This window comes from Liolophura sinensis, chromosome 3 (genome assembly GCF_032854445.1).
Source record: "Liolophura sinensis isolate JHLJ2023 chromosome 3, CUHK_Ljap_v2, whole genome shotgun sequence".
Lineage (NCBI taxonomy): Eukaryota > Metazoa > Mollusca > Polyplacophora > Chitonida > Chitonidae > Liolophura > Liolophura sinensis.
This window is the reverse complement of record NC_088297.1, coordinates 19,740,350-19,766,382: the sequence shown is the minus strand read 5'-3', so window position 1 is coordinate 19,766,382 and position 26,033 is coordinate 19,740,350. Positions and strand designations below refer to the sequence as shown.

At 38.5% G+C, this 26,033-nt stretch overlaps 1 protein-coding gene across 1 annotated transcript; it reads left to right on the top strand.

Annotated features, from left to right (window-relative positions):
- Positions 1-12,317: 12,317 nt before the first annotated feature.
- LOC135464172 (sialin-like) lies at positions 12,318-25,741 on the top strand. The gene is made up of 11 exons (XM_064741673.1): positions 12,318-12,394; positions 16,537-16,757; positions 17,388-17,621; positions 18,663-18,750; positions 19,453-19,548; positions 20,459-20,589; positions 21,150-21,299; positions 21,901-22,033; positions 23,609-23,764; positions 24,792-24,877; positions 25,445-25,741. The coding sequence occupies exons 1-11, from the start codon at positions 12,349-12,351 to the stop codon at positions 25,724-25,726; spliced, it is 1,623 nt and encodes a 540-aa protein (XP_064597743.1). The 5' UTR covers positions 12,318-12,348; the 3' UTR covers positions 25,727-25,741.
- The last annotated feature ends 292 nt before the right edge of the window (positions 25,742-26,033 follow it).

Here is a 26,033-nt window from a genome sequence, read left to right as displayed (position 1 = left end):
TGCGCAATGTAATGGTGTGGCGCACAACAAAACTGAGCATCAGGAGTAACGACTGAAGACGTGGGCAAAATTTCATTTATTTATTTATTTGAATCTTAACACAATACTCTATACTTTTTAAAGTATAAAATAAAAATAAAGTATCCACCATAAAATGGTGGATACTTTATTCCGGAAAGAAACCGGTGAGTTCGGAGTGCCAAGGACTATTATGTCCAATGGGAAGTGAACAATGAACTTTATATCGGTGGAATTAGACTGGTCAGTCGATTCCACGATTGCCTTTAGTCAATTATTGTCGCCCAGATCCCAAGAACAATAAAAACGCACAATAAGATAAGAGAAAGCAGTGATAACAGTGTAATGGTTTGTATACGCGTCTTCGTTGAACGACGAAGACATGGCTTTTCATTTCTTCGTAAAGTTTGATTTGCAAATTTCAGATTCTATGATTTTCAAATGGTTCGGCTTGTTGTGATCCCGTATGCATAACATTGTGTTGTGTTTACACTTTAAAGCCTGCTCTTCAGTTAGAGTATATTAAGCAAGAGCAATCCTAATAGATGTTAACTGTTAGTATATATGATCTGTATGTATAGTAAATTGGTCGTCCGTTCGAGAATGAACTGAACAGAATTGTTGCGAACAGGTTTATTATTTCTGTCCATGGGAACTAAAGGATTCAAGAATGTTGTTCGAGCGTATATATAGCCCAGCTCGCAAGGGTTAGTTCACAGTCTACTGTCGTCAGGAAAATCCGTTTTTATTCACTGAGAGCCACTTGGCACTCTTGCCACTTGATGCTGTCATTTTGAAATCTCTGTTTTACTGTACGATCACACATCAATGGAACGTTTCATCGCCCACTTTTCTGCGTTTCAGGCTTCTGTTTGTGATCCTATTTATATTGCTCCTCGTGTATCTGTGCTGTGCAGAACGTTTACCTCAATTCCAAGGGAGGTGCTGTTGCACTTGAGGTCACTTTGTGTCACGGCCCGTTGACTACGTTCTTAGCGCCTTGCATAGACTTGGGACTTGACCGCTAAGCAGTTACGAATGAAGTTTGTGACTCGCAGGGAGATAGTAAACCAACTATTTGTCGGTGCATTGTGGCTGTGCCTGGAATGACCTATTTCTGTGGAGTGAGCCTTGCTATTGAGACTTAATATTGCGTGTTTTGGCCAGAATTTTTGTCTACAGTAACCACCGTAAGAAACTATATTTTGTCGTTGTTTACATTATATTTTATTTATTTATTTGATTGGTATTTTACTTTGTACTCAAGAATATTTCATTTATACGACGGCGGCCAGTATTATGGTGTGAACAAACCGAGCAGAGCCCGGGGGGAAAACACAGCCATCTGCAAGCGGCTGGCAGACGTTCCCACGTACGTCTGGAAAGGGAGCTGGGCTGACCTGGACTTGAACTCGCAGCAGCCGCATTGTTTAGAGGCTCCTGGGTCATTGCACCGCGCTAGCACGATAACAACCTCAGTCTCCCACTTTATTTTTTATACTGTGTTTAACTTGCATTATTTAGATTATATCACGTATGAAGGTAAAGCTACTATACATTCGACGATACAATTTCATAGGAGGTCACTTTCAACATGACGTATCATGCCAAGAACATTTCATTATTGCAAGGCAGCCTGGAAGGGTGAAAGTGTCATACATCTTTCACCAGTGGTATGTGAACAAACCTAGTATTGTTGAAAAATGTGCCGAAAAGGAAATCAGGCATGATTAAAGATGACATGCTAACTAAAGATATGAAGTCTTTGGGAAGGAGTGTAAAACATACAAAACATAAGCAAAGCAAGAATCACGAGTACTTTTACAATATGGAATTGCCGGGATCTACGCGACTAGACGTTTACGACTTATGGTAGCCTGATGTCTATAAAGTTCATGATAAAGGTCAAAAAAAAAAAAAAGAAAAACACAAAATTAACTGGATTTGAACCCTACACTGCCAAGCATCATTTACAACTGGCTAAGTACTGAAGACTAGAATAGAGACTAGGCGGCTTTGGTTGTCTGCTGTATCCGAGGACAAAAGACAGAAAGAATACTTTGTTGTGAAGTTGGTGGCCGAGAGCAGAAGACAGAGATAATACATTGTTGCAGAGCTGACACCCGTTCCCAGGGTAAAGAGCAGTCAATGGTTTCATGGAATCTAGCTCAAAGCTCCCGTGTTATTTACACAGGACGGTTTTGTAAAATTTTTGTTGGTTTTTTTAATCATAACATGAAAACAACACAAAGTACAAAAATAATTACTGGAGATTTATATCCGTGATGTACACCAGATAGTGTGTTTGTTTTATGATTTTAAGCAGTTTTAAAAATTCACCTACTTTTGAGCCAATTAATTGGTCAGTTTTGGCCTTATTTGCATACCAAACTAGAAGTCTTTTACAATATGGGTAGGGCGAACCACCTAAAAACTGCAAGCGTAAAGTTCATCTCAATGGGTTAGCCGTTTTGGAGAAACAGATCTTTTTAGCTTATCAATATAATTCAAAATGGCCGCTAAATCATGTGAATGGTGAAACAGAACGAAACGTGAAAAGTTGCTTCATATGTTCCTTATTAAGGCTGCAAAGTTTGTTTTTTCCACCTTCTATAGCTTTTGAGATATTGCAATATTACTATTAATAATAATCCGAACTAGGAATCCCGCTAGGAACTAGCGTGGACCCATAATTAGCCAAATGAAAGAACAGGCTCTTTCCATTAGAAAAAGAAAACAGGAAAATAATGAAACTGCACCGAGGAAATTGGTTAAAATTGTGATTTTTATTGTTCAGAAAAAGCTGCCACAAACAACAACATGAAGATTTAGTGGATTTCCTGCGACGAGATACTGAAAGAACCTGCGTTGAGAGAATTTCTGAAGTTCACAGCAGAATGCAAAAATATACACCAGAAGATTCTATGTATGGTATTCTTGAAAGTGTTCAAGAATGATGAAACAGAGAACTTAAATTCTTTCGAGGAAGGTCCATGATTACCTTACAGCTTGATGAAAGTTTTGATGCTTCTAATAAAGAACAGGTACTAATATACCTCTGGGCTATACGTGACAGTGGAAATATTATAGTTGATTTTGTATATATAAGAGTAACAGACCGTTCCGCAAAAGAACACAAGGATTTGTTGATAAACTGGCTATAGACTTGTAATTTTGATATCAACAAATGTATGTTTGCTTCCATGACACCAGATATACAATGTCTGGTGTCAGAGGTGGGCTTCAAAAGTTGCTCCGTGATGTCCGCCCACATTTTAAGTACAAAAATTACAGAAATCATCTTCTTGCACTGACATTTGTTCATCTGAATTCCATACATGCCATTATACAAAGGTTTTGTAGGATTAATGTTTGACTTGTGGAATACAACTGAGAATTCTTCAAAGCGCCAGGACATTCCTAAAAATACATTCAGTTCCAGAGGTAAACTACTGAGGAAAATGATCAGAGCAGTGCCTACGAGATGGGTAAAAAATCAAAACAGAGGAAAGAAATTAACTCTTGAACACAGGCAGAATTTCTGGATTCAGTCACCAAATGTCTATCTTGATGAATTACTAAAATGTGGTTTACATCACCTGAAAACGTCACTAGGGTACACAGAAATATCACCTTGCTGTTGAAAGCGGCTGGATTAATGGAAACAAGCACAGATGTAGTAGAAAGTAGTTGGAGTACCGTGAATCCCTTCCAGACAGACTTTAGAGCCGAAACAAACGCTACAATGAGGCTTGCTCAATTCAATAAAGACACCTTAACTTCATCAAATGATTTGAAAATGGTCAAGAAGTGGCAAAAAACCGCCGAATAGACGTTAAGAATTACCTTTTGAGTGAAGAAGGAAACTGCACCATTAGCAGTGCGGAAGATTAATGTGCAGTTTTCTAAATACATGTATCTAACTTTCAGTGAAGAAACCAAAACTGATTTAAAGGAGAAGAAAACATAAAAATGATGCCAAAATCAGATGAAAGAGCGTCAAAACTTATTTGCAAATATGATCTTTAATATTTTTGGTGATTTTTTTTTCAAGAGAAAAGGGTATTTGAAAATATTTTTGTATGGTGGGTATTTGGGACCAACATTTGATATTTATAGTTGTTGCATAATAATGTTCTAAATAAGGATGTGATGCTTGTCTAATAAATTTATTTGAATGCAATTTTTTTGTTTATATCGAAACATGTGCATTTAACCTAAATTATGATTACATTTATGAACATATTAAAAATATAAATATGATCCAATTTGAGGTTTAATACATTTGTTAGCTGAAAAGAACAAATTCTAGCGCAAAAATATTTATTAAACCTGTGTTACATCCAAAAGGTTAATACCAAAAGGTGATCCAATATTTAATTTTAATATTTAATATTAAGTTTTAGGTATTTGAAAAACTATACGGGGAGAAAAATTGAGATTTTGATACACTGATGACGAAAAAATATTGAGTTTTTTGAATGTTGAAATTGAGTTTTTAAAAAGAAATTGACTGGAAACACCCCTGCTCGGTTACCCCTCATACCGAAAGAAAACGGTGGAAGTAAACAATGCAAATAAAACATAAAAATAGTCAATAGTTATACACCTATCGAAATAGTAACGTTTGCTAAAGGCGGCCATCTTGGAATGCCGTCACATATTGGAATTTATCCAGATTCCAGTAGTTTCATGATTGTGTGGATTTACTAGTGATGACACATGGGAACATATACCTGGAGATGATAGCTGAGACGAATATGACCAAGGACAGACAAATCATTTTGCACCCAGCCGTAGTATATTAAAGTCACAGAGGGGTTTAGGGTAAGTTTATGGAACAAGACAGGGCTGTGACAGTAACCCCAGCCCTGTAGAGCTAACTCTCACACTGCGGAAACCGGCACATGCAAGGGAGATAGCCAGGGGACAAGTTTCTGAACTAGCTTTACGTACATAGTAACTGCCACCGCTAGCAAATTTTGTATATAAATTTTGGAACAACTCCGAAGAACCTAAAGAATTGTTTATTGATGAATATTGGTGTTCGTCGTGAGACTGGGTTTAATGTCTGACGTGCCTAATGGTGGCAGTGATCTACCAATAGTAACAGTCTTCGCACAGTGAGGAGTATGCCTGCAACATGGCGACTAATTTTTGTCTAATTTCGACCAGTTATGAGCTGGTGTGGGTTTACCATTAGTAAAACAAAGGAACACCTAAGATACTTTAAACTGCCAGTTGAGACGACTACATGTATGAATGCTTACACACATTTTTAAGGGGTCATAGCATAGATTCGTTGGAGGTGGTACGTAAAACAGTATCGTAACATGGCAGGTTTACTATGTCAGAAAATCCCAGCAAAAAATGAGGGAATATGGTGTTCTGTGGGTTGAGGAATAAACCAACCACCTTCGGCAAGTTATTGAGGGATTTCTTCACGTGTGACTAACAAATAGGCAAATCATAGTGGTCAAAAAACGTCCAAAAATCAGGAATGGAATTATATACCAAAGCGACATCTACATTGCCAACAAATTCAAACTAGTAGATTACAAATGGTTAGACAAGAAACAAGCTACGATGTACTTGGGGCACACCCGGCATACTAAATAACAAATTATTTTCACATTTTTAAGATTATCCTAACAATACCACACTAGAAAAATGTGCAGGAATAAGATTCAAAGCGAGAAGTATTAATTGTCAGACAGAATTTCCTTCTGCTTGACGGGACTTTGGTTGCAAAAATTTAGAACAATACTCCGAAAAAAAATTCAATTGTATAACCCACGAAAGCACTTCTCTTAAGACACAAGCTAAAATTTTATGACAGGACAAAGAATGTCATTACAGAAACTGTCCAAGACGCACTTGACTTTCTAAAGCTACAGGCAACCGCACAAATAATGGTCTCACATCTAGACGAATGTCGGTCAGTTCGTCCAAATCATCCCTAAATAAAACCAATTCTTCTTGCCATCTGACATTTGTGATCCTTGTCCCTAGCTAGTCAGATCGAGATTGTGGTGTTGGATATAGCGAAATATGAAATGAGTTCCAAGACGTGCACCTCTAAGGGCCGTCGTTATAGCTCTGGACCCGCTTTCACAAGGAGGTCGTAGCTACAATTTTATGACTGTAAACCCTACAGCTGAGTTTACAATTATGATAAATAAGTCATGCGGCTTGCACAAAGGAATTGAAAGGTGATAGTAACTTTTCGAACTTAGGATCGCGATCATACGCTAACTTCGACTTGTAGGCCTACATAATGCCTATGTTGATCTGTGTAAATGGAAAATGTAGTATTCAGTAACTTTTTCTTCCCTTCATTTTCAAAAGATTTCTACCTTATAATGATTTAGCAGCGAACAACAACAATATGTGAAAAAATCTCGTAACATCTTTTTGTGACGATTAAATTGAAAACCTTTGCAAAACGAGTCGGAGCTAGCTAATTAACACGACTGTGGAAGAAAACGTCGAGTCGAACTTTAGGTGTTTATCTTCAGGTTTCTGTCTAAAAACGTAGATCGACGACTAAACATTGTGGGTTTTTTCAAGAATCCTTCCGTCAGGTTAAAGCATAGCGAGTTGGTAGGGTCAGGCTGTTTAGGCCAGCCCTAGACTTGTGCTAGGGCGATTGTAGATATTTACATGTTACGACCCAAACTGTCTGTATTATAAAGAAATGGCTTGTTCGAAATACACGACAGTTTAGCCGCACAAAAAAAGTAACCAAAACCAGCAGATTTTATTTTTCAACTATTAGATTTAACAAGAGAAGATAACAAGACTTTTACAGATACTAAAGTACTTAAGTTTAACAAGAAAGGATAGCAGTATCTATACAAATACTAAAGTACTTACATGTACAACGGTGTCAAGTCCAAACGGACGCATATATATCACAATGCTGAAAACCATACAGGCATAAATGCACAGAGGCAATATTCACAAGAGGGAAAATCCACAGTATATCTGAGTGTATGAGGAAATATACACAAAATTCCACAGACAGGGTCCGTCTACTAATAAGTACTGTGTACACAAGAGCACAAATTAAATATACAAGTTCAGAATGAACAAGTGCTCGGTGGAGATATGATATAACAAAGCTAGAGGCTGTAAAGACACCAAAATTCAGCACAAAAGGCCTACTGAAGTAATACACAGCGAAAGCATCCAAAACTCTCAATAATTCTCCCTTCCACCCTTTTGACCTGCTTTCATAGATCTTATATAGACTGGTGGAATTTTGTAGAATAAGAAAATTCTTGAACACTTGTTGTAAACAAACAGGCCCCGAACTGAGCGTATTCTGGAACATTCTAAGGCAGAGGCAGACGGCAGGCCCTGAACTCAGCATATGTAAACAGTGGCAAGCTAAATTTAGAAGCTGACGGCAGTTGTTCACATAACAAACAGGGTCTACCCGATTGTACTTTTTTATTGTAGGTTACAGCTATCATAACTTACAATCCCTTCTTGCAAGAGAGTGTCGATTGTAAGTGAGGGCTTCACTCGTGATCTTAGCGATTTACAATCGACAGTCTTATGATCTTTTCATGCAAGCTGCCCCAGGAGCTATCACTGTATTGAACAAGGGAAGGTCACTTTTAATTCACATTACAACATAGTGACATCGTATGGAAACATTTAGGCTTGTGAGCTTAAAGAGTTCTTAATAATTTGTATCCCTTTCCACTGAAAAAATACCCACGCAGTACTGCAGTTTATTAGAGCTTCTGTACGCTAAACTTCCAAACTGTAATAATGGATGATTGTATACATGGCCTAAAGATATGCCATATTGTTAGATCAATGTTCCATCAGCTTACGTAAGGAGTAGCCTGGGCTCAGTTTCACAGTGATGTCGTACAGGTGCGATAATAGCAGAGTAAAGAACTATGGTACTGTAATACTCACGTACAAAATATCGTACGACATATGTACGATAAAAAATGTCGTACGCCGTTTTGTGAAACTGAAATATGGATGGGCATAAGTGGTCGATTGTGGTTTAGGTTATCTTGCCGTCTGTTCTTTTCCCGTGATAACATTACACTGTCAGTCCATGATATCCCATACGCACGTGCGTCTTGAATCGCCCCGTGGTTTCTAGATTGAAATTCTTAGACGAATTCGGGGGTCTTGATATAAAACTTTTGTCCTGGACGAGAAATTTTGTCTGGGACTTTGGTGTCTATTTTGGGATTGCACGTTTTAGGATAAAATGTATGCCTTGGTGAATCTGCGACAGATTTTCGATTTTGATAGAAGAATGCCAGTTTTACAGATAGATGTAAATGTCTTAGTTTAAACATTGCATTTTCGGCAAATGAATTTCGTAAATTGAGCTTGTTTTTCTTGTTCTGAAGTCTTTCCTCTTCGACATTCCAGACGATATGCTATGTTACATTTTTACAGTGTAAACGGTTTTCTATCCAGAGCAAAACTTGATTTGCAAGTATTCACCAGACATCTCTACCGCACGCATTGGGTGGGTTGATGTTTAACGGCAGGCAGGAATATTGCACTTTAACGATGGCGCCCGTTTTGAGAGTAGAACAAAAGTCTTTGGGTTTGATCCCGGGTTTCCCGACCTCTAGGCGGACGCTCTGTCCAGTACCGACGCGGTACTAAAAATTAAAAAGTAATCTTAATGTGTGAATAACTAAACCTTGTACCGTACACAATTATAACAACAAAATGCCGGAACTTCCTGAATAACACGATGTATTGTCAAGGTGTTCGTAAACATGGAATGTACGTGAAGAATATGCCTATGTGTGCTCTGTATTAGCTCTTGTGTTCTAACTACATGTATATGGGGTTTTTTTCTGCTTTCAGACATCATGACGGTGTCTCTTTGCAGAGGACTGGTCCCGCCGCGGACGTATTTACAGTGCTGCTTCACTGCAACGTCGTGCCGAAGATACCGAACACGACACCTCAACCAGTCACATAAAACTCCATGACACCCCCGCCGATTGAAGCTTGTTGAGCGCCAAAACGAGGCACTACCAAGATTCTTTGATTCGAAACTGAACCCAAACGGACCGTATACTAGGCAGGCACTCTCTATGCACGATGCCACCCTAGCCAGTCTAGATATATGTGAATGTGGTTAAGCATGAATAGAGTCCCCATGGAGCTGTAGCTCTATTTCTGTTTTCTATTTTTTGTTGTTTGTTTGTTTGTTTTTATTTATTTATCTTTTTTTTTGTTTGTTTTTTTTTTATTTTTTATTTTTGCTCTCTCATACCGAACAAAAATAGAAACTTCACAATTGGGGAAATGAATTATATCGAAAATCAGTAGTACAAGGTGTTAATGAAGGCGAATGCCATAATTGCCAAGCCTAACCTAACGCATCCGAAAATTGAAGTTGTTGTGAATCACGCGGAGTGCATCAGCACGGTCTTCAACTCTTCTTGTGCGAGGTCACTTGACCACAACTTCAGGCTGTTTAGACCATGCTCAACACTTTGCGCCTGTATTCAGTGATGTAGATTTTTACGTTAAATAAATCTCTATTCATCAATAATTATTGTGTATTGATTGGCCTTTCTACTACAAAATATTGTCTTAAAGGATTTCTGCCAGACTTTTATATTCCTCAGTATTTGTTGAATACTTAACAAATGAATCCCTATGACAACGAAGCTGATTGTTTCTTTACAGTCTTACACGCTTCCCATGGAGAAGATCTGCGATCCTAAGAGGAAGAAGTCAGCCATAGCTGAGTTAATGAGTTGCCTGCCAGGTGCATTACGATAAAAGAAACCATATGAGACTCTGGAACAAATATATTGGAAATTGCAACCTGCATGGCACAGATCCATTCATACATGCAAGATCGTATACGAATTGATTCAGTCCGCAAAACGGTTCAACTCCTTTATCTGGAAAGTGAGCCCGATCACGGCGACCAGAATCGGGAACTCAAGTATTTACGAACATACTTCTACAGCTTTTTTCAGCGTAAAACAATATAAAAAAATACCGTTTCAACTACCAAAGAGGCCATCTCAATACACAATGAATTTTATAATTTTAAATATGTTATTGCAACAATAGATGTAATCCAACGAACCTATTCATACTCATAAACATCTGGACTAACTTAAGTCCAACATTCCTGAGTACAGCATAAAACACCAAGCAATTAAATAAATACACTTTTTCTTCACAATCTGTTGTTTTACTCCATATAGACTAAATTTTTTTTTTTTGGTTACATTCGTCATGTGTCGGGACCGGTAGATCCAGGATCAATCCTTGGTCGAGTCACACCTAAGACTTTAAAAGAGGAAGTTGTAACTTCCTCGCTTGGCGTTCAGCATGAAGGGGATAGTGCAACGACTGGTTGACCCGTATCAGTATAATGGCTCTGGCGGGGCGGCTTACTTGCTTTCGGTAAGTCGTCTCAGTGATGCAGCACTAAATAAAAGAGCGGTGGAAATCCGTCCTGCAACAAGAAGGCACATTACACGTGCATGCACCCTAATGATTCCTTCGTCGTCATATGACTGAAAAATTGTTGAGTACGACGTTAAACCCCAAGCACTCACTTACATTCGTCATGTGCGTTTCAATACGATAAAATTTACTTTTCAGTTATTGTATAATGGTAACATAGATCTGTTTATTACAAATGCGCAGGTATAAATATTGTGCCAAAAGTAGAAATAATAAACAGCACTGAAAATATGTTACAGTGAGTCAATGTGTCAATTTTAGTTAAATTTTTGTACTAATCTAAAACTGCCAAAAAAAAAAAAACAAAAAACAAACAAACAAAGCAAGAAAACATTAGACCACTCAGCGTGCTAAGTGTTTTGAGACAGGAAGTAGTTTGGTTGTATCATGCAGGCCACACGCGGAGTACGCCATTTCTATGGTCGTTCGCCTGTATCATGAAGGCCACCCGCGGAGTAGGCTATTTCTACAGTCGTCTGACTTCCTGTGGTTTCAGCAATGACCATGCAGCTGTTATAATTTAATTGTTAAATCCATTTAATGTGTTACATGGTTTATTTTAGTACAGTGTTCTGAAAACTCTAGTTGCTTGTGTGTCTTGTATAATCACAAGCTATCTTCATGGATAGGTAACTCTTGCAAAATGAAATAAAACTGAATTTGGGGTAATTAGATAAAAGTTGCCCCACACACTACTGGCTGCACTTAAAACAAGAGTTTCTGCAACCGATGTAAGCCACATCTACCCTACTAAACAGTCAGAAAGTCCTCATGCCAGTTATATCTCAGTTAGCTATTGGACCATACTCCATGGTACTGGGCCGACGTGGTAGTATCAACCTTACAGACGATAAAGTTTTCAGGTCGGGATAGAACCTTTGATCTACCGCATACTAGACGGACGCTTTAACCAGTACGCCAGTCTGGATACATATCGATATGGTTACGAATAATTTGGACGAATGGACGAATTAAATTAAAACAGTTTAATTAATTAAACTATTGTTGTATTCCAGCTGCATTCTGTTCTCGTTTCGATGTTCGGTGCAATATCACTAATACAAAACGCCAAAAAAACAAAAAAAAAATTGATCCAGACTAACGAATTGCCTTGCTTTTAGGACATTTCTGATTATATTTTAATGAAGTTTTTTTTGGTTACACTGGACTTCATGTCTTTGTGAACATCATCAGTGCAACGTGCCCGGTCAGCTCACCTATAGGCCTACCTGGATTGCACTCGCTCCAAACATTTTCAGGTTTATGTTCACCTGAAAATTGTGAGCCCAGATAGATAACATCTGTCCATGTTATCTGCTTAACTAAGCATAATAAAAGCTTGCCCTTCAGAATGGCACCCTGATTCTACGGTCAGTAACAAACAGCCGTTGGCACAAAGAAAATACCAGACTGGAACGTGCTGTGCCGGCTCAGCTGGTATCGCCGCGATATGAGGCATGTGATATACGCCGAAATGTTCAACTCTCGAAATCGGTCAAGCATGTGCGTCTGGTAAGAATATACACATATATCTGTCCATCTGTCAACTATATCAGTCTATCGTCGCTTCTCTGACTGAACTTTGCTGCAGTCTAGCTCTGACCTTCCGTCTCTTTATCCTAGCTTTTATGATGAAGAGACGGCCCGTCAGAGCCAGCTTGTTTGTCTTACGTTCTGTAGCATTGAAATAGTGACTTTGGGTTTATACTCGGCTGGCGATACCCCATCTCGGGAGCCTCTGTTGTGACGAGTCGTCTCGTGACCCTTGCTCACATGATGCCAGAGGTCAGAGCGCGGGTTTACAACGTCAGATACCCAGGTGTCAGGGAAAAGTCCGAAATGGAGAAATCGCCTCTGCTCAAACCTAATCGATCTAGGTCGACAGGTACTTTGATTATCAAACATTTCGATAAACTTTATGAACTGTATTGAAACCCTGGCAGGTCGAAATAGCGGGAAAACAGTGGTTTAGTTTTTGTCGGCCGCTTCGCTCTGTCAGTTTCGCTTTGTTAAGTAGGTCAATTAACGAGCTGTTAAGAATCAAGCTGTGCACTGTTTATTGCCTTTGTTAAACTTCGAAGTAACCTTTCATATTAGTAGATAAAATGCAACTTAGACTGAGTGTAGGTGTAATTGGATACAATTATCAAGGCCTTTGGAAAGTTCTGAAATGTTTAAGAAATGTAAACTGCTGAATGATGTCACCATTTATAGACCTGTGTACTGTCAAACGTCGCCTTGTTGTAGTTGTAATTCAATTAAAAGTTATCAACACGACTTTAGCTGTAGTACATCATTGTACGTTGTGTTTAGATTAATCAGTTTTTACGGACTTTCAAGGTGAAGGCGATTCTACAGCTGGTTTTTTAAACAGAAAGTAACAGTAAACAGACTAACTTGAAATATGAAACTAAACGAAAGGCTCGACATTTTGTACTTTGTTACCCAGGAAGTTAGCCCCGAAAGACTCCACTCCATCACTGATAGTGGCCAAGTGTCGTTGCAGTCTTGAGGCTTACAAAATTTGTTAATTTTGTACTCAACAAAGGTCCAGGCTGATTGTCTTTGTTATCGAACAAGTCTTGCAAACACTTTTTCGATAACAAAGACAGTCGGCCTGGACCTTCACTGAGTGCGAAATTAACATTGTAAGCGTTGAGACTCCAATGACGCTAGGCCATTATAAGTCAAGGAGTTGGAATCTTTCAGGGCTACCAGGCAGTGGGACATGTACGCTCCAACTTAATTATATGTAGTTCTGTGGGCAGCTGCCTGTATAGTCAAGCAGGAAAAGTTTGCTTTTCAACTCGAGTCCGTCCTGATGACTGGTATATATATTCACCCATTCCCAAATTCAACAGTAAATCGGTAGAGCCTCTTTTTTTAACAGTAATCCAGCATGTGGAAAACATTGATCTGAGCAAGCCAAACTGATGTGTTACAGTTTTGAATTCTAACCTTCATACAGTACGAGCTGGTAATGATGGAAAGATAAACTGTCTACAAAGAAACACTCAAAATGAACCAGTTTATGAGTCTTAAACTACTTAATATTTTACACCTGAAGCGAAGGTTACAGGAAAATAGCATAGACATGCAAGTCTTTTGCGAATACATGAAGGTTTGTGAGCTAGGTTTGTTTTATTGCCAATACTGAAACATTAAGATCAAGCAAGTCAGCGAATTCAGGTCAACTGACCCAGTAGTTCAAGTTACCTGGTTTAATACCAACAGTGCACAATTTTACAAAGTAAGACGTCTTTTGAGGGATAACATGTGGTTATTGTTGCGATTCACACAATTTTCTGCAGTTTGTATCAAGTTGTCTTCAGCGAGCTCTGTTTCCACGCGACATTTGTACAAGTGACCACTGATTGCAGAGCAAAATAACCATGATAACATGAGAGTGTTCCATCATTGATGCCCTGTGTGCATATTAAATACCCCAGATTACCCCAAATTTCATGACTTAGTGAATTGAGTATTAGAATCAATGTTAAACAAAATGTTAGGGGTGGGATGACATGAGTGCAGCATGTATTGAGTTGAGTGCAGCATGTATTGAGCTGAGTGCAGCATGTATTGAGCTGAGTGCGGCATGTATTGAGTTGAGGTTTAACATACCTGTACATGTTAGGCACAGTGGCATGGTTGGGTCGGGGTGGGGTGGGTTATTGTGGGGGCAGTGATGTTCTGCTGTGGGCATATTAATTACTGTAACTTACAGTATTCACAACTTGTATGTAGTGTAATGTGTATTAGAATCAATGCTATGGTAAATGTTAGGATTGGTGTCTCAAAAAGCACTGTGTGTTGATGTTCTATCATGTTCTATCATGTAGGCATACTAATTACTGTAACTTGCAGTATTCATGACTTGTATGTAGTGTATTGTGGATTAGAATCAATGTTATGGTAAATGTTAGGGGTGGTATCTCGAAAAGCACAGTTATTTACTGTAACTTACAGTATTCACGATTTATATGTGGTGTATTAGAATCAATGTTATGGTAAATGTTAGGGGTGGTATCTCGAAAAACACAGTCATTTACTGTAACTTACAGTATTCACGACTTATATGTGGTGTATTAGAATCAATGTTATGGTAAATGTTAGGGGTGGTATCTCAAAAAGTGTTGCATGTTGTGAGCTGAAGATACCAAACTGGAATCTTGCCACACTATATGGCAAAAATACTGGATTACGAATTTTTCACATCAGCATGATCCCAAACTTTAATGGTGACAGTGTGACCATTCATAATGAAGTGTTATATAAATGGAACTCGTGCTGATGCTTTTCAGTCTGTGAATGAAAGAATTTTGTACGAAAAGGTAACTTTTTATTGGTAAACCATCATATTTGTAAGTTTTAGTCCAGCTAAATTAGTTTGTGCACGCATTTTCTGGAAATAAAATGGCTCTAGATATGGCCGTGCCTTCTCCACGTTCAAAACTACCCACTAAATGCATGGATGACTATAACACAACAGATCATCTCTTTATTTTGCTTTAGTCTACAGGTGCGAAATCCATTGCGTGGCCACATTATGATATGTATGGAACCAGGATGATAGTAGAAAAAAATAATCTTAAGACTACGTGTACTGCACTAAAGTGTATGCAGTCCATGGTATAAGTTTCAGCCTTGATCTTCCAGTTTAATACATGTATGGCTTGTTTTAGCCAGATGAATGGCGCCACAGTATGTGGCTAAAGTACTGCAGTACTGAATTTTCAAATCAGCAAATACCAGCTGAACATATATATGCAAGATGTAGACATGTGTAGACAGGTAAATCTGCATCTGTGATACCTGTGTTGACCTGTAGGCCCCTACACTACGTGTACATATATATATCTGTGCAGATACCAAATTAGCACATTGCTCCAGTGCCATGAATACATGGCTGAAATACTGGATTATGAATGTTTGACATTGATCAGCATGTGCCAGCTGTGCATGTTAGCAGATATAAATCCGTGTACAGGTAAACCTGCACCTAATATCCATATTTACACGTTCATGTATGTATGCATGCATCTGTGCAGGTACCAGATTAGAAAATCACCCCAATACCATGAATACATGGCTGAAATACTGGATTGTTAACATGAGCATTTGCCAGCTGTGCATGTCAGCAGATATAAATACATGTACAGGTAAACCTGCACCTAATATCCATATTTACATGTTCATGTATGTATGCATGCATCTGTGCAGGTACTGGATTAGAACATCACCCCAATACCATGAATACATGGCTGAAATACTGGATTATTAACATGAGCATGGGCCAGCTGTGCATGTCAGCAGATATAAATACATGTACAGGTAAACCTGCACCTAATATCCATATTTACATGTTCATGTATGTTTGCATGCATCTGTGCAGGTACCAGATTAGAACATCGCCCCAATACCATGAATACATGGCTGAAATACTGGATTGTTAACATTAGCATGTGCCAGCTATGTGTGTCTGCAGATATATATATATATATATATATATATATATATATATATATATTAGATATATGTAAACCTACACCTAATACAATTGTACCTACATGTGTATCTCTGTGTGCATATGTAGGGTGTCGGGGTGGGGTTTGTGGGAGTGGGCTCCCGGGTTTTGGGGTATAGAATGATTGTGGGATTCGGGTTCAGGTATTGAGCATCATACATGTATGGATTTGATTTTGGACAACCTAGAACTCGTCCACATCAACCCATATTCGTTCAGTAAAGTATTGGTAGTCCGCATGTTCATGATGATTTACTGAAAGCTCTTTTCCAAGTACTCCTAATCATTCAAAATACATGTAATTCCATGTAAGAACCATTTTAGCAAAGTCATTTACAGCACCAAGAGAAGTGTTTAAATTTTGGTCAAACATAAAGAAAAAAATACTCTGTTTAACAGGAAACATCAGCTTAACCTTTTACATGTATATCCAAATAATATTAATATGGTACTGAAGTCTGTTGATTGTATTTAATGCACATGACTTGTGTGTTTTGTAGGATGCTGCCATGGGTTTGGGAAAAGACACATCCTGGCCCTCATCAGCTGTGGTGGGTTTGCAGTTGTCTATGCTCTACGAGTTAATCTTAGTGTTGCCTTGGTTGCCATGGTGAACAACACAGAGTATAAAAAGACTGTCCACTTCAGAAACATTACCAACACGTCTGATGGGGAGTGCCCTAACCTAGAACCTCAGAACAGCACATTCTCCTGGGCAGAGGTATTGTACTTTTTTGTCTTTATGTAACTTTCTGTGGAATGGGGCCTCTGTGGCTCCCACTAATACAGTCATTGTGAGTTCAAGTCCAGCTCATGCTGGTTTCCTCTCCGGCTGTGTGTTGAAATGTCTCTAGCAACCTGCAGATGGTCGTGGGTTTCCCCCCGGGCTCTGCCCGGTTTCCTCCCACCATTATGCTGGCCGCCTTCGTATAAGTGAAATATTCTTGAGTATGGTGTAAAGCAACAATCAAATAAATAAATTCATTATAATATTTACACAATCATATAGTTACCCGTATTCCTCAACAGCATATGAAAGAGCAAATTTCAGTGCAATTTTGCCACATTTTTAATTTGATTTTGGAGAAAAAACATTGTTGGAGGGATTGGCCACAAAGAGTGTAATTTTTTTTTCAGTTGGCACAGAATAATGCCTTCAGAATATGCTTTAATTCAGCACCTTGCAAACATGCGAAAAGGTGAAAAACTACAGTACATGTATATATTATTTTTATGTCCCTGTGCAAAAGCAGTGGTGTGCATGTGCATTGAGTGAATGAATGAAGAAATGAGTTAGTCAAACTGTATTATGAATTCTGTCGTTTTTATTAATTTTTTTATTCTTTTACAGCAAGGCGAGTTCAGCTGGGATCCCAAGGTACAAGGGGTGATATTGGGCTCCTTTTTTTATGGCTATGTAACAACGCAGCTGATTGGTGGGTGTTTGGCTGACAAGTTCGGTGGGAAGTGGCTGTATGGCGTAGGAATTCTCACCACGTCTGTGCTGACCATTTTCACTCCTTTAGCAGCACGGACCAGTCCATATTTGCTGATAGGCATTAGGGTTTTGGAAGGCATAGCAGAGGTAAGTGGTATAAATTGTGCGTGTTACTTTCGGTTTTAGCTGGTTGATGTCCAAGTGAGACCAAATATCTGAATGCTGTGGCTGTCTTGTTCATCTACATGTACAGGTGTATTATACATCTAAACGCTGGCTTTAGTGTGAGGTGTGTCCATTTTGAACAATTTTGTGAGCCTTTTGTTTACTTACAAGCGGTACTCGGGGTGGGGTGAAGGGGGATGGCCTCCATAGCCCAGGGGGTTAGCTCACTAGCATGGCACAGTGACCCAGGAGGCTCCCACCAATGTGGTCGTTGTGATGGCTTCCTCTCAGGCCGTACGTGGGAAGGCCTGCCAGCAAGCTGCTGTTGTATAAGTGAAATATTCTTGCCAATCAGATAAATCAAGCTGTACTCTTGACCTAAACTGTGGCCTTACTGTGAGGGTTGTCAATAATTGAGTCACATTGTAGGGGTTTTTTTCATCGAAATACTGCCGGCCCATACTGAGTCACTTTGTGGTTGTTTTTGTTCAGCTGCAGTTGACTTCAAACACCTTAATTTAGAGGATACATGAAAAGGAGTTTTAAAACAAAGATTATGCTTTAAGGGAAATGAAAAAGTTGTAATGAAAATTTTCAGTTTTAAGGCATACTTTGTACCTCTTTGATTACCGTTCTAGTTTATGCATATTTTCTGTCATTAGTCAGAATGATGTCAACAATAGACTTGTCAGCTTAGCAGCCCAAGCAGAGTGCCTCACTAAACCAACATTTCATGTGTCCTTTAAGCCTGAATTTGAGTTTTGCTGTTTATAGATGTTTCTACACTTTATTGTGGTAAAAATTATCCTGTTAAAGGAACCTCTGTTACAGACGTGGTTAGTACACCAGCATGGCACAATGAACCAGGAGAATCTCACCAATGCGGTAATACTGTACATGGAGAAGTCAAATAAATAAATTAAATATATCCAATTTAACTGGATATCCAGTTTAACTGCAAATTGTAAAAGTAAGTAACCTTATTTTACACCAGATGTATTTTGTGTTGTTTTCTGTTTCTAGGGGGTCACATATCCAGCCATGTACTCAATGTGGAGCAAGTGGGCCCCTAAACTGGAGATGTCCTTTTTAATCGCTTTATCAAATGCAGGTAAATTACAGCCAAGGCCATGATAAACAATATATAAGGACATAGTACTCGAAAGTTTCATTGAGCTTTTGATAGAATTTCTTTTTTAATTTTTCTGTCAATGCTATTTTCTTTAAAATCCGAGACCTAAATTCCAATAAAGATTTTTATGTATGGGGGTCATTCCATGTCAAATCAGCCCAAAAATTTTTTTTTGTGGTGACCCTCTTAGATTTTGCCGAAAAAATTCTTAAAAATTCCTTGACATATGTGAGGAAGGTTTTCCAAATTATAGCCCCAAATTCCAAGTGGTTTTTGAAATATGACCATTGAAAAACACCCTGTAAAGTTCATTTTCAACAGTCATGAATAGGATATCTTATGGAGGCATTTTCGGGGCTGTAACTTTGGAAGCCTTCCTCATATATGTCATGGAATTTTTAAGAATTTTTTCAGCAAATTCCAAGAGGATCACCACAACAGCCAGCTGAAGTGACACGGAATGACCCATGTGGTAAACGTGCTGTTTTTCCCTCCACTCATGCAAGTGAAAAATTGTGCAGTGTAACCCCAAGAAAATAGATATACTTGTTTCTTTTATTTGTATTAAATAAAGACGAATAAGAAAAGCTGTGCTCTTGGTTATAGACGAGGCGTTTTTCAATGAATTTAACCAGTCATCCAGTCATTTTCTAATCAGTCATCCAATTCTTGTGTTAACAGGTGGACCAATCGGAACAATCCTGTCTTTCCCAATCTCTGGGCTGCTCTGTGAATATGGGTTTGGTGGAGGCTGGCCCTCTGTCTTTTACATTTTTGGTGAGTAGAAGTTATCTCCCCTGATGAGCTGGTCTCATCAGGGGATGTTTCTACTTTTGCAGAAAGCTCTGAAGAAGTTGGTATATAACATAAAAAGTCACTTCAAGCAAACATGAATATGTACTGTAAATGGTAATAATATGACTGAAATACGCTTGCTATAATACTTCATTTTTTTTGCATGTTTGTAAAATGTTTATTCAAGGATATTCTGACCGCATTATTTTGTGTTGAGCGATAAAATTATGCTTGTTGTCAAGACATGAAATTAACCAACCCAACCAATCTTTGTAAGGTGTTAAAAAAGGGCAAGTAGCAGGCTGCACACAGCTGTCAACTGCCGACCCTGTAGCTGCCTACTTTGAATATTCTTACTATTTCAATCCATAGTAATTGTGACATATTTACTGTCAATTCAGCAGCCTACTTTTGAACTCTGACCTCCTCCTCCAATTCTAAATGAAAACCCTGCTTTGCCTCCAATATAAAATTAAAAAGTGCATTAATACTACTCAAAGTTGATCTTTCATACAGGAAAATGTTGTGGAACAAGGGTATCAAATAAATACCCCAAATGACGTAAAATTTTGATCACAAAAAATATTTTTGAATGCAAATAAATGTCACAAAATATTATTTTTGGTGCTGAAACTTACATTTTCCAGTAGAATATCACATATTGCAAGAAAATCTCAAAAAACATTCTCGAAAATCAATAGAACTTTCAGAATTAGGAAAAATGGGCAAGTTAGTCATGGACGAAATTTATAGACATTTAGGGTAGACATGAATACTAGAATGTTGCAACTTTTATAATTTATTCAGTATAATGGATAAAGGGAGTGTGAGCATGTTTGCTTGCGTTGAAAAAGTTTCCATTGTACATTGTGGGTTTTTTTCTGTCATTCAGGGTCAATTGGCTGTTTGTGGTTTGTGTTGTGGAGTTTGCTGGCCTATAACTCCCCTGCTGTTCACCCAACGATATCTGCTGAAGAGAAACATTACATACAGAGCTCATTAGGGAACACCAAACACAGACAGGTATCATTTTATCTTATCTCATGCTCTGTTTAACACAAGCTGGATTGACTGTAATAGGTACTTCATGTTGCTCGTGTGTGTATTAGCTATGTTTGTCAACAGACATTTTGGGAAATGTCTACATTGACTCGTCACAGGTTTCTTTGGGCTTTACCAGCTTTCTTACAGCACCTTGAAAAATCTGGAAATTTCAAAGAAGGCAGGGTGTGTGTGTTTTTATGTTTTTGTTTTTTTTTAGTTGTTGGATAAGCCTTGAAACAGGCCATGACATAACTGCACACCTTGGGCTGATTTATTAACAAAGTACAGCAACATTATGAAATTTTCCTCTTTATACCATGCCTTATCGCATGAATGTTTTCCTATACAACTTTTTCATCTTTCTTTTGTTAGAATGAATATTATTCCAACTGCATGCCTTGAAAGTTTTGCCTACTTGCAAGAGTGTTTACAAATAACGTTTGCCTTCAAAACTAGAATTAGTTATTATATTTGCAAAGTTTACCGCTTCAAAAGGCAATTACATGACCATGTATTTACCTTATATGTTATTTCCCTAGAATATGCGAGTCCCATGGAAACAGATTATCTTTAGCCGACCAGTCATTGCCTTGAACATTACCACTTTGTGTGGTGCCTGGGGATTCTACACTGTACTTACCTGCATTCCTACCTACATGAAAGAAATCTTGAAGCTTGATATGACTCAAGTAAGTTTCCTGTCATCATACATCAAGGACAGGTTTATCGAAGTACTCTTATACCAAACATAACTTTTTGTGAATTTTTTTGTAATTTGAATAAAAAAGAACTACGGTAATCAAGGTAGTAGAGGTACATGTATTAAAAACTTTTAGTCTTTATACACTGTTGATATTTGATGGTGTGTTAAGATAATTTTCTCTGCCAAAATATTTTTGAACACAACACTGTTCAGTAGCACCAATGACTTCCATTTGTTTCATTTAGGGAATTAAATGTCATGTCAATGCTTTCCTTTGTAAAATTGGAATTTGTGAACCTGGGGAAAGTGTGAAATGTTTAAGCTTTGTCTACATAAACAATGAACCGGCCCCAATATTTCAGTCGGTAGAAGGCCCTTAAAATTGGAAGATGTAACTTCCTTACTTTGCGTTCAGCATTAAGGGGATAGCGCAACAGCTGGTTGACCCGTATCAGTATAATGGTTCAGGTGTGGCGGCTTGCATGCCTTTGGTAAGTCGTCTCAGTGAAACAGTGCTGGGTAAAAGAGCAATCTATGGCTTCAGCACTGGTCAGGTAAATAATCAAATAAACGTTTTTTGTTTCCAGAATGGTTTGATTTCAGCCCTTCCCTACGCTGTCAACTTTGTTGTATCTGTGTTTAGTGGATACCTCGCAGATTTCCTGAGGAAAAAACAGATTTTTTCTACAACATCTACCAGAAAACTCCTATCAGCACTAGGTATTTGCAATTTGAAACACTTTTGAAGATGATTTCAGATTATGTCCTTGTTGTTGAAAGTGAATCTTAAAATGTTACAGCTCAGTTGGTAGCACGCTAGCGTTGTGTAATGATCCAGGAGCCTCTCACCAATGCGGTCGCTGTGACATCAAGTCCAGCTCATGCTTCCTCTTTGGCCGTACGTGGGAAGGTCTGGCAGCAACGTGCGGATGGTCCTGGGTTTCTACCAGTCTGCCCAGTTTCCTCCCACAATAATGCTGTCCGCCGTCGTATGAACAAAATATTCTTGAGTACGGCGTAAAACACCAATCAAATAAATAAAATGTAATTCTATAAACTGTGCCATTTATCTGGAAAATAATGGGGTTTTCCGGCCCAGTATAAAGAGAAAAGAACTAATAAAATAGCAGTTCTACCTTCATATATATAAATATATATATAAATATCAATAGCCATAATTTTAGTGACATACCAAATCATCATTCATAATCATACAGCTGGCATTGTTAATCAAGTTGGTACAGGACCACAATATTTTATGAGTTACAATATTTGCTTTCATTTTCAGAGGGCAGGAAAACCCATTCTGTAATGATGTGTGAAAAAATAATAAAATGTAAATATGTGTGTTGAGATGATTATACTGTTGGTTACACCACAGTGTTACGTGGGTATACAATCTGAAATTTCGTCAAGAAGATCAATATTTTCATGAGTCTGAAGGAAATATTCATCTTCGCACCTATCACAGTGAAGATCGGAAGGAAATATTCCTGAGTATGGTGTAAAACACAAATTTAGATCAAAATCATGCTGTATTTCTGTTGACTCTCTCTTAATCTAGGCCATATTTCTGTTGACAAGTCTCTTAATCCAGGCTGTATTTTCTGTTGACAAGTTTTTTCCTCCAGGCTGTATGTTCTGTTGACGTGTCTCCTAATCCAGACTGTATTTTCTATTGACACATCTCTTAATCCAGGCTGTATTTTCTGTGGACAAGTCTCATAATCCAGGCTGTATTTTCTGATGACGTGTCTCCTAATCCAGGCTGTATTTTCTGTTGACACGTCTCTTAATCCAGGCTGTATTTTCTGATGAGGCATCTCATAATCCAGGCTGTATTTTCTGATGACGTGTCTCCTAATCCAGGCAGTATTTTCTGTTGACACGTCTCTTAATCCAGGCTGTATTTTCTGATGACGTGTCTCATAATCCAGGCTGTATTTTCTGAGGAGGCGTCTCATAATCCAGGCTGCATTTTCTGCTGACGCATCTCTTAATCCAGGCTGTATTTTCTGTTGACATGTCTCCTAATCCAGGCTTTATTCTCTGATGACACGTCTCCTAATCCAGGCTGTATTTTCTGTTGACAGGTCTTCTAATCCAGGCTGTATTTCTGTTTGTTTAACATAAGATTTTTTTGTCAGGTACATGTACCTGGTCAAGAGTTATGGTTTACTGTAGGCACTCCATTTTCCTCCACACGTGAAACACACGTGCTGTCATGTGAGCAAAAAGTTTGGTGTGGTTTGACGTATAAATAATATCATGCAAAAATGAAACTTCTGTTGACAGGTCTGCTGATCCAGGCCATTGGTATTGTGGGTGTAACCCTGGTGGGGTGTGATCGGCCAATGGTTATCCTTCTGCTCACCCTGTCCGTGGGATTTGGAGGGATTGTTTCGGGTGGTTACTCCATCAATCAGCTGGACTTGGCCCCCGATCTAACAGGTTAGATCACAGCACATTGACTTAAATATATAACTTAAAATTTGTAAATTGCTCATTTAACTTATGTATAATGGCCAGTTAGCATATATATATATTGGCCAGAAAAGCCAGTTAATATATACAGTACAGCTTCGCTATAGCGCACCTCTTTGGGGACAGGTTCCTGAACGCGTTATAGGATACCTCACACTATAATGAAATGGCCTTAGGATCCAGTATTTGAGTGAGTGCTTGGGGGCGGGGGGGGGGGGGGGATCCAGTATGTGAGTGAGTGCTTGAAGGGATCCAGTATGTGAGTGAGTGAGTGCTTGGGGGGATCCAGTATATGAGTGAGTGCTTGGGGGATCCAGTAAGTGGGTGAGTGCTTGGGGGGATCCAGTGTGTGAGTGAGTGCTTGGAGGGATCCAGTATGTGAGTGAGTGCTTGGAGGGATCCAGTATGTGAGTGAGTGAGTGCTTGGGGGGATCCAGTATATGAGTGAGTGCTTGGGGGATCCAGTAAGTGGGTGAGTGCTTGGGGGGATCCAGTATGTGAGTGAGTGCTTGGGGGGATCCAGTATGTACAGCTACAGTATATAGGGCTACAGTCTTACAAGTCATGATTTTGACATTAAATGAAGTTTTATTGATGAAGTATGTGTTTTGTCAAATGCTTTCTTACAATAAGTTTACTATAAATGCATGAGATTCACCTAAGGATTCAAGCATTCCAGCACCGTCTTCACGTGTCATATCCCGCCTTGTATAGGGTAATCACAGGCCTGAGCTGATCTACAGAACTCAATGCATGGTAAACATTCCCACAAGGGGAATTCGAGTAACATAGTTTCATCCACTTTAGTTTTAATTTAAAAAAAGTTACAACACATTTGGTATCCAATTCATCCATGTCTGCTCGTATCAGAAGTAAAGACTGGCTTTATAAATGAAATATTCTTGACTGTGACATTAAACATCATTGAAATAAATAAATATATACATCATTTCTATTTGATGGAGTTAACAGTTTCGTTTTCTGATCTTCATAGGTATTATCATGGGAATATCCAACACTTTTGGCACAATACCAGGAATTGTGGGTCCGTTTGTGGCAGGAGTTATCACCAATACTGGGGTAGGTTTTCACACACTTATGGGCAAGATGAAAAATACAAGTTTTGTTCAGGTAAAAACCAGTAGGGGAGTTTCGAGTTCACACTCTTTTGTTGCTGAAGGTAAAAAACGTCCTAAGCAAGTGACCTTGGGGAAAAAAAATACTAGACAGCTATTTTTGATTACATTAACTGTAACATGAGCACCTGAAAATGGTTTCGGAAAAGATATTTGGAATAAACAAAGAATGGAGAAAATTGAGGAGATGAGTGTTCGTGAACTTAAGAAGTTCCTGAAGCAGTGGTCTATCCAGAAAAGGGCGACGTTTTTGACAAGTCACATGATTGTAGAAGGACTTTTTTTTAGCTTAAATGACAAAGGAGTTTCAGCTAGAAGCTACCCTATTGATGCCTGACAAATTTCACCTGTAGCAACATAGGGTATCTTCAAAAAGTAGTAGGATTGAATGGATTTTGAAATTTGTCAGCTATTCCTGAAAAAGTTATTTACAGGCCTGTACAGCATAAAATACCAGTTAAATACTTGACCTAGGTCATGGTTAATCTGTTGTTTTAAATCTTATTTACAGCAGTCACGCCAGGAGTGGGACATGGTATTTTTCATTTCTGCGTCCGTTTCTACCGTGGGTCTACTAGTCTATACGCTATTTGGTTCTGGTGAGGAGCAACCGTGGTCTTGCTCCAACCCGACTGATTTTCTGTCTGAAGGCTCTTACCAGGAAATAGATAGCGACGCCCCCAGCATGCCCAGTTACGTTGGTAGTTATCAGCCGACAAACTTTGATAACCCCTTTGAGGGTAGAGGCGAAATATCCAACCTTTCTTACTACAGGGCAAATATCAATATATGATAGGTTCTGTTCATATACCTCATTTTTTCACCGTTTTTTTTTCTTTTTTTTTTTTTGCAACATAAAGAAACTTGAATATGTAAATTTTTTTTTGTATGAAACACCTCAACTTCAGAACTTACAAAATCAAAGCTGAGAGAGTAAAAATTTGTCCAACTTTTAAAACAAAGAAAACTTAAGTAATCAGCCTCTCATGGGCAGTTGAAAACACTCTGTTTTTGTTTTGAGATTCTTTAACACTCAAATGAATGAGTTCAGATGGTTTTGATTGTCAGATGTACTTTGTGGGCCAGATTGATATTGATCG

Excerpts from the sequence above, each read along its gene's own strand:
- LOC135464172 (XM_064741673.1), top strand. The coding sequence starts at position 12,349 with ATGGAGAAATCGCCTCTGCTCAAACCTAATCGATCTAGGTCGACAG. Across the intron at positions 17,622-18,662 it reads TTTTGGAAGGCATAGCAGAG|GGGGTCACATATCCAGCCAT; the intron begins GTAAGTGGTATA and ends TTCTGTTTCTAG. Across the intron at positions 20,590-21,149 it reads GGAACACCAAACACAGACAG|AATATGCGAGTCCCATGGAA; the intron begins GTATCATTTTAT and ends TTATTTCCCTAG.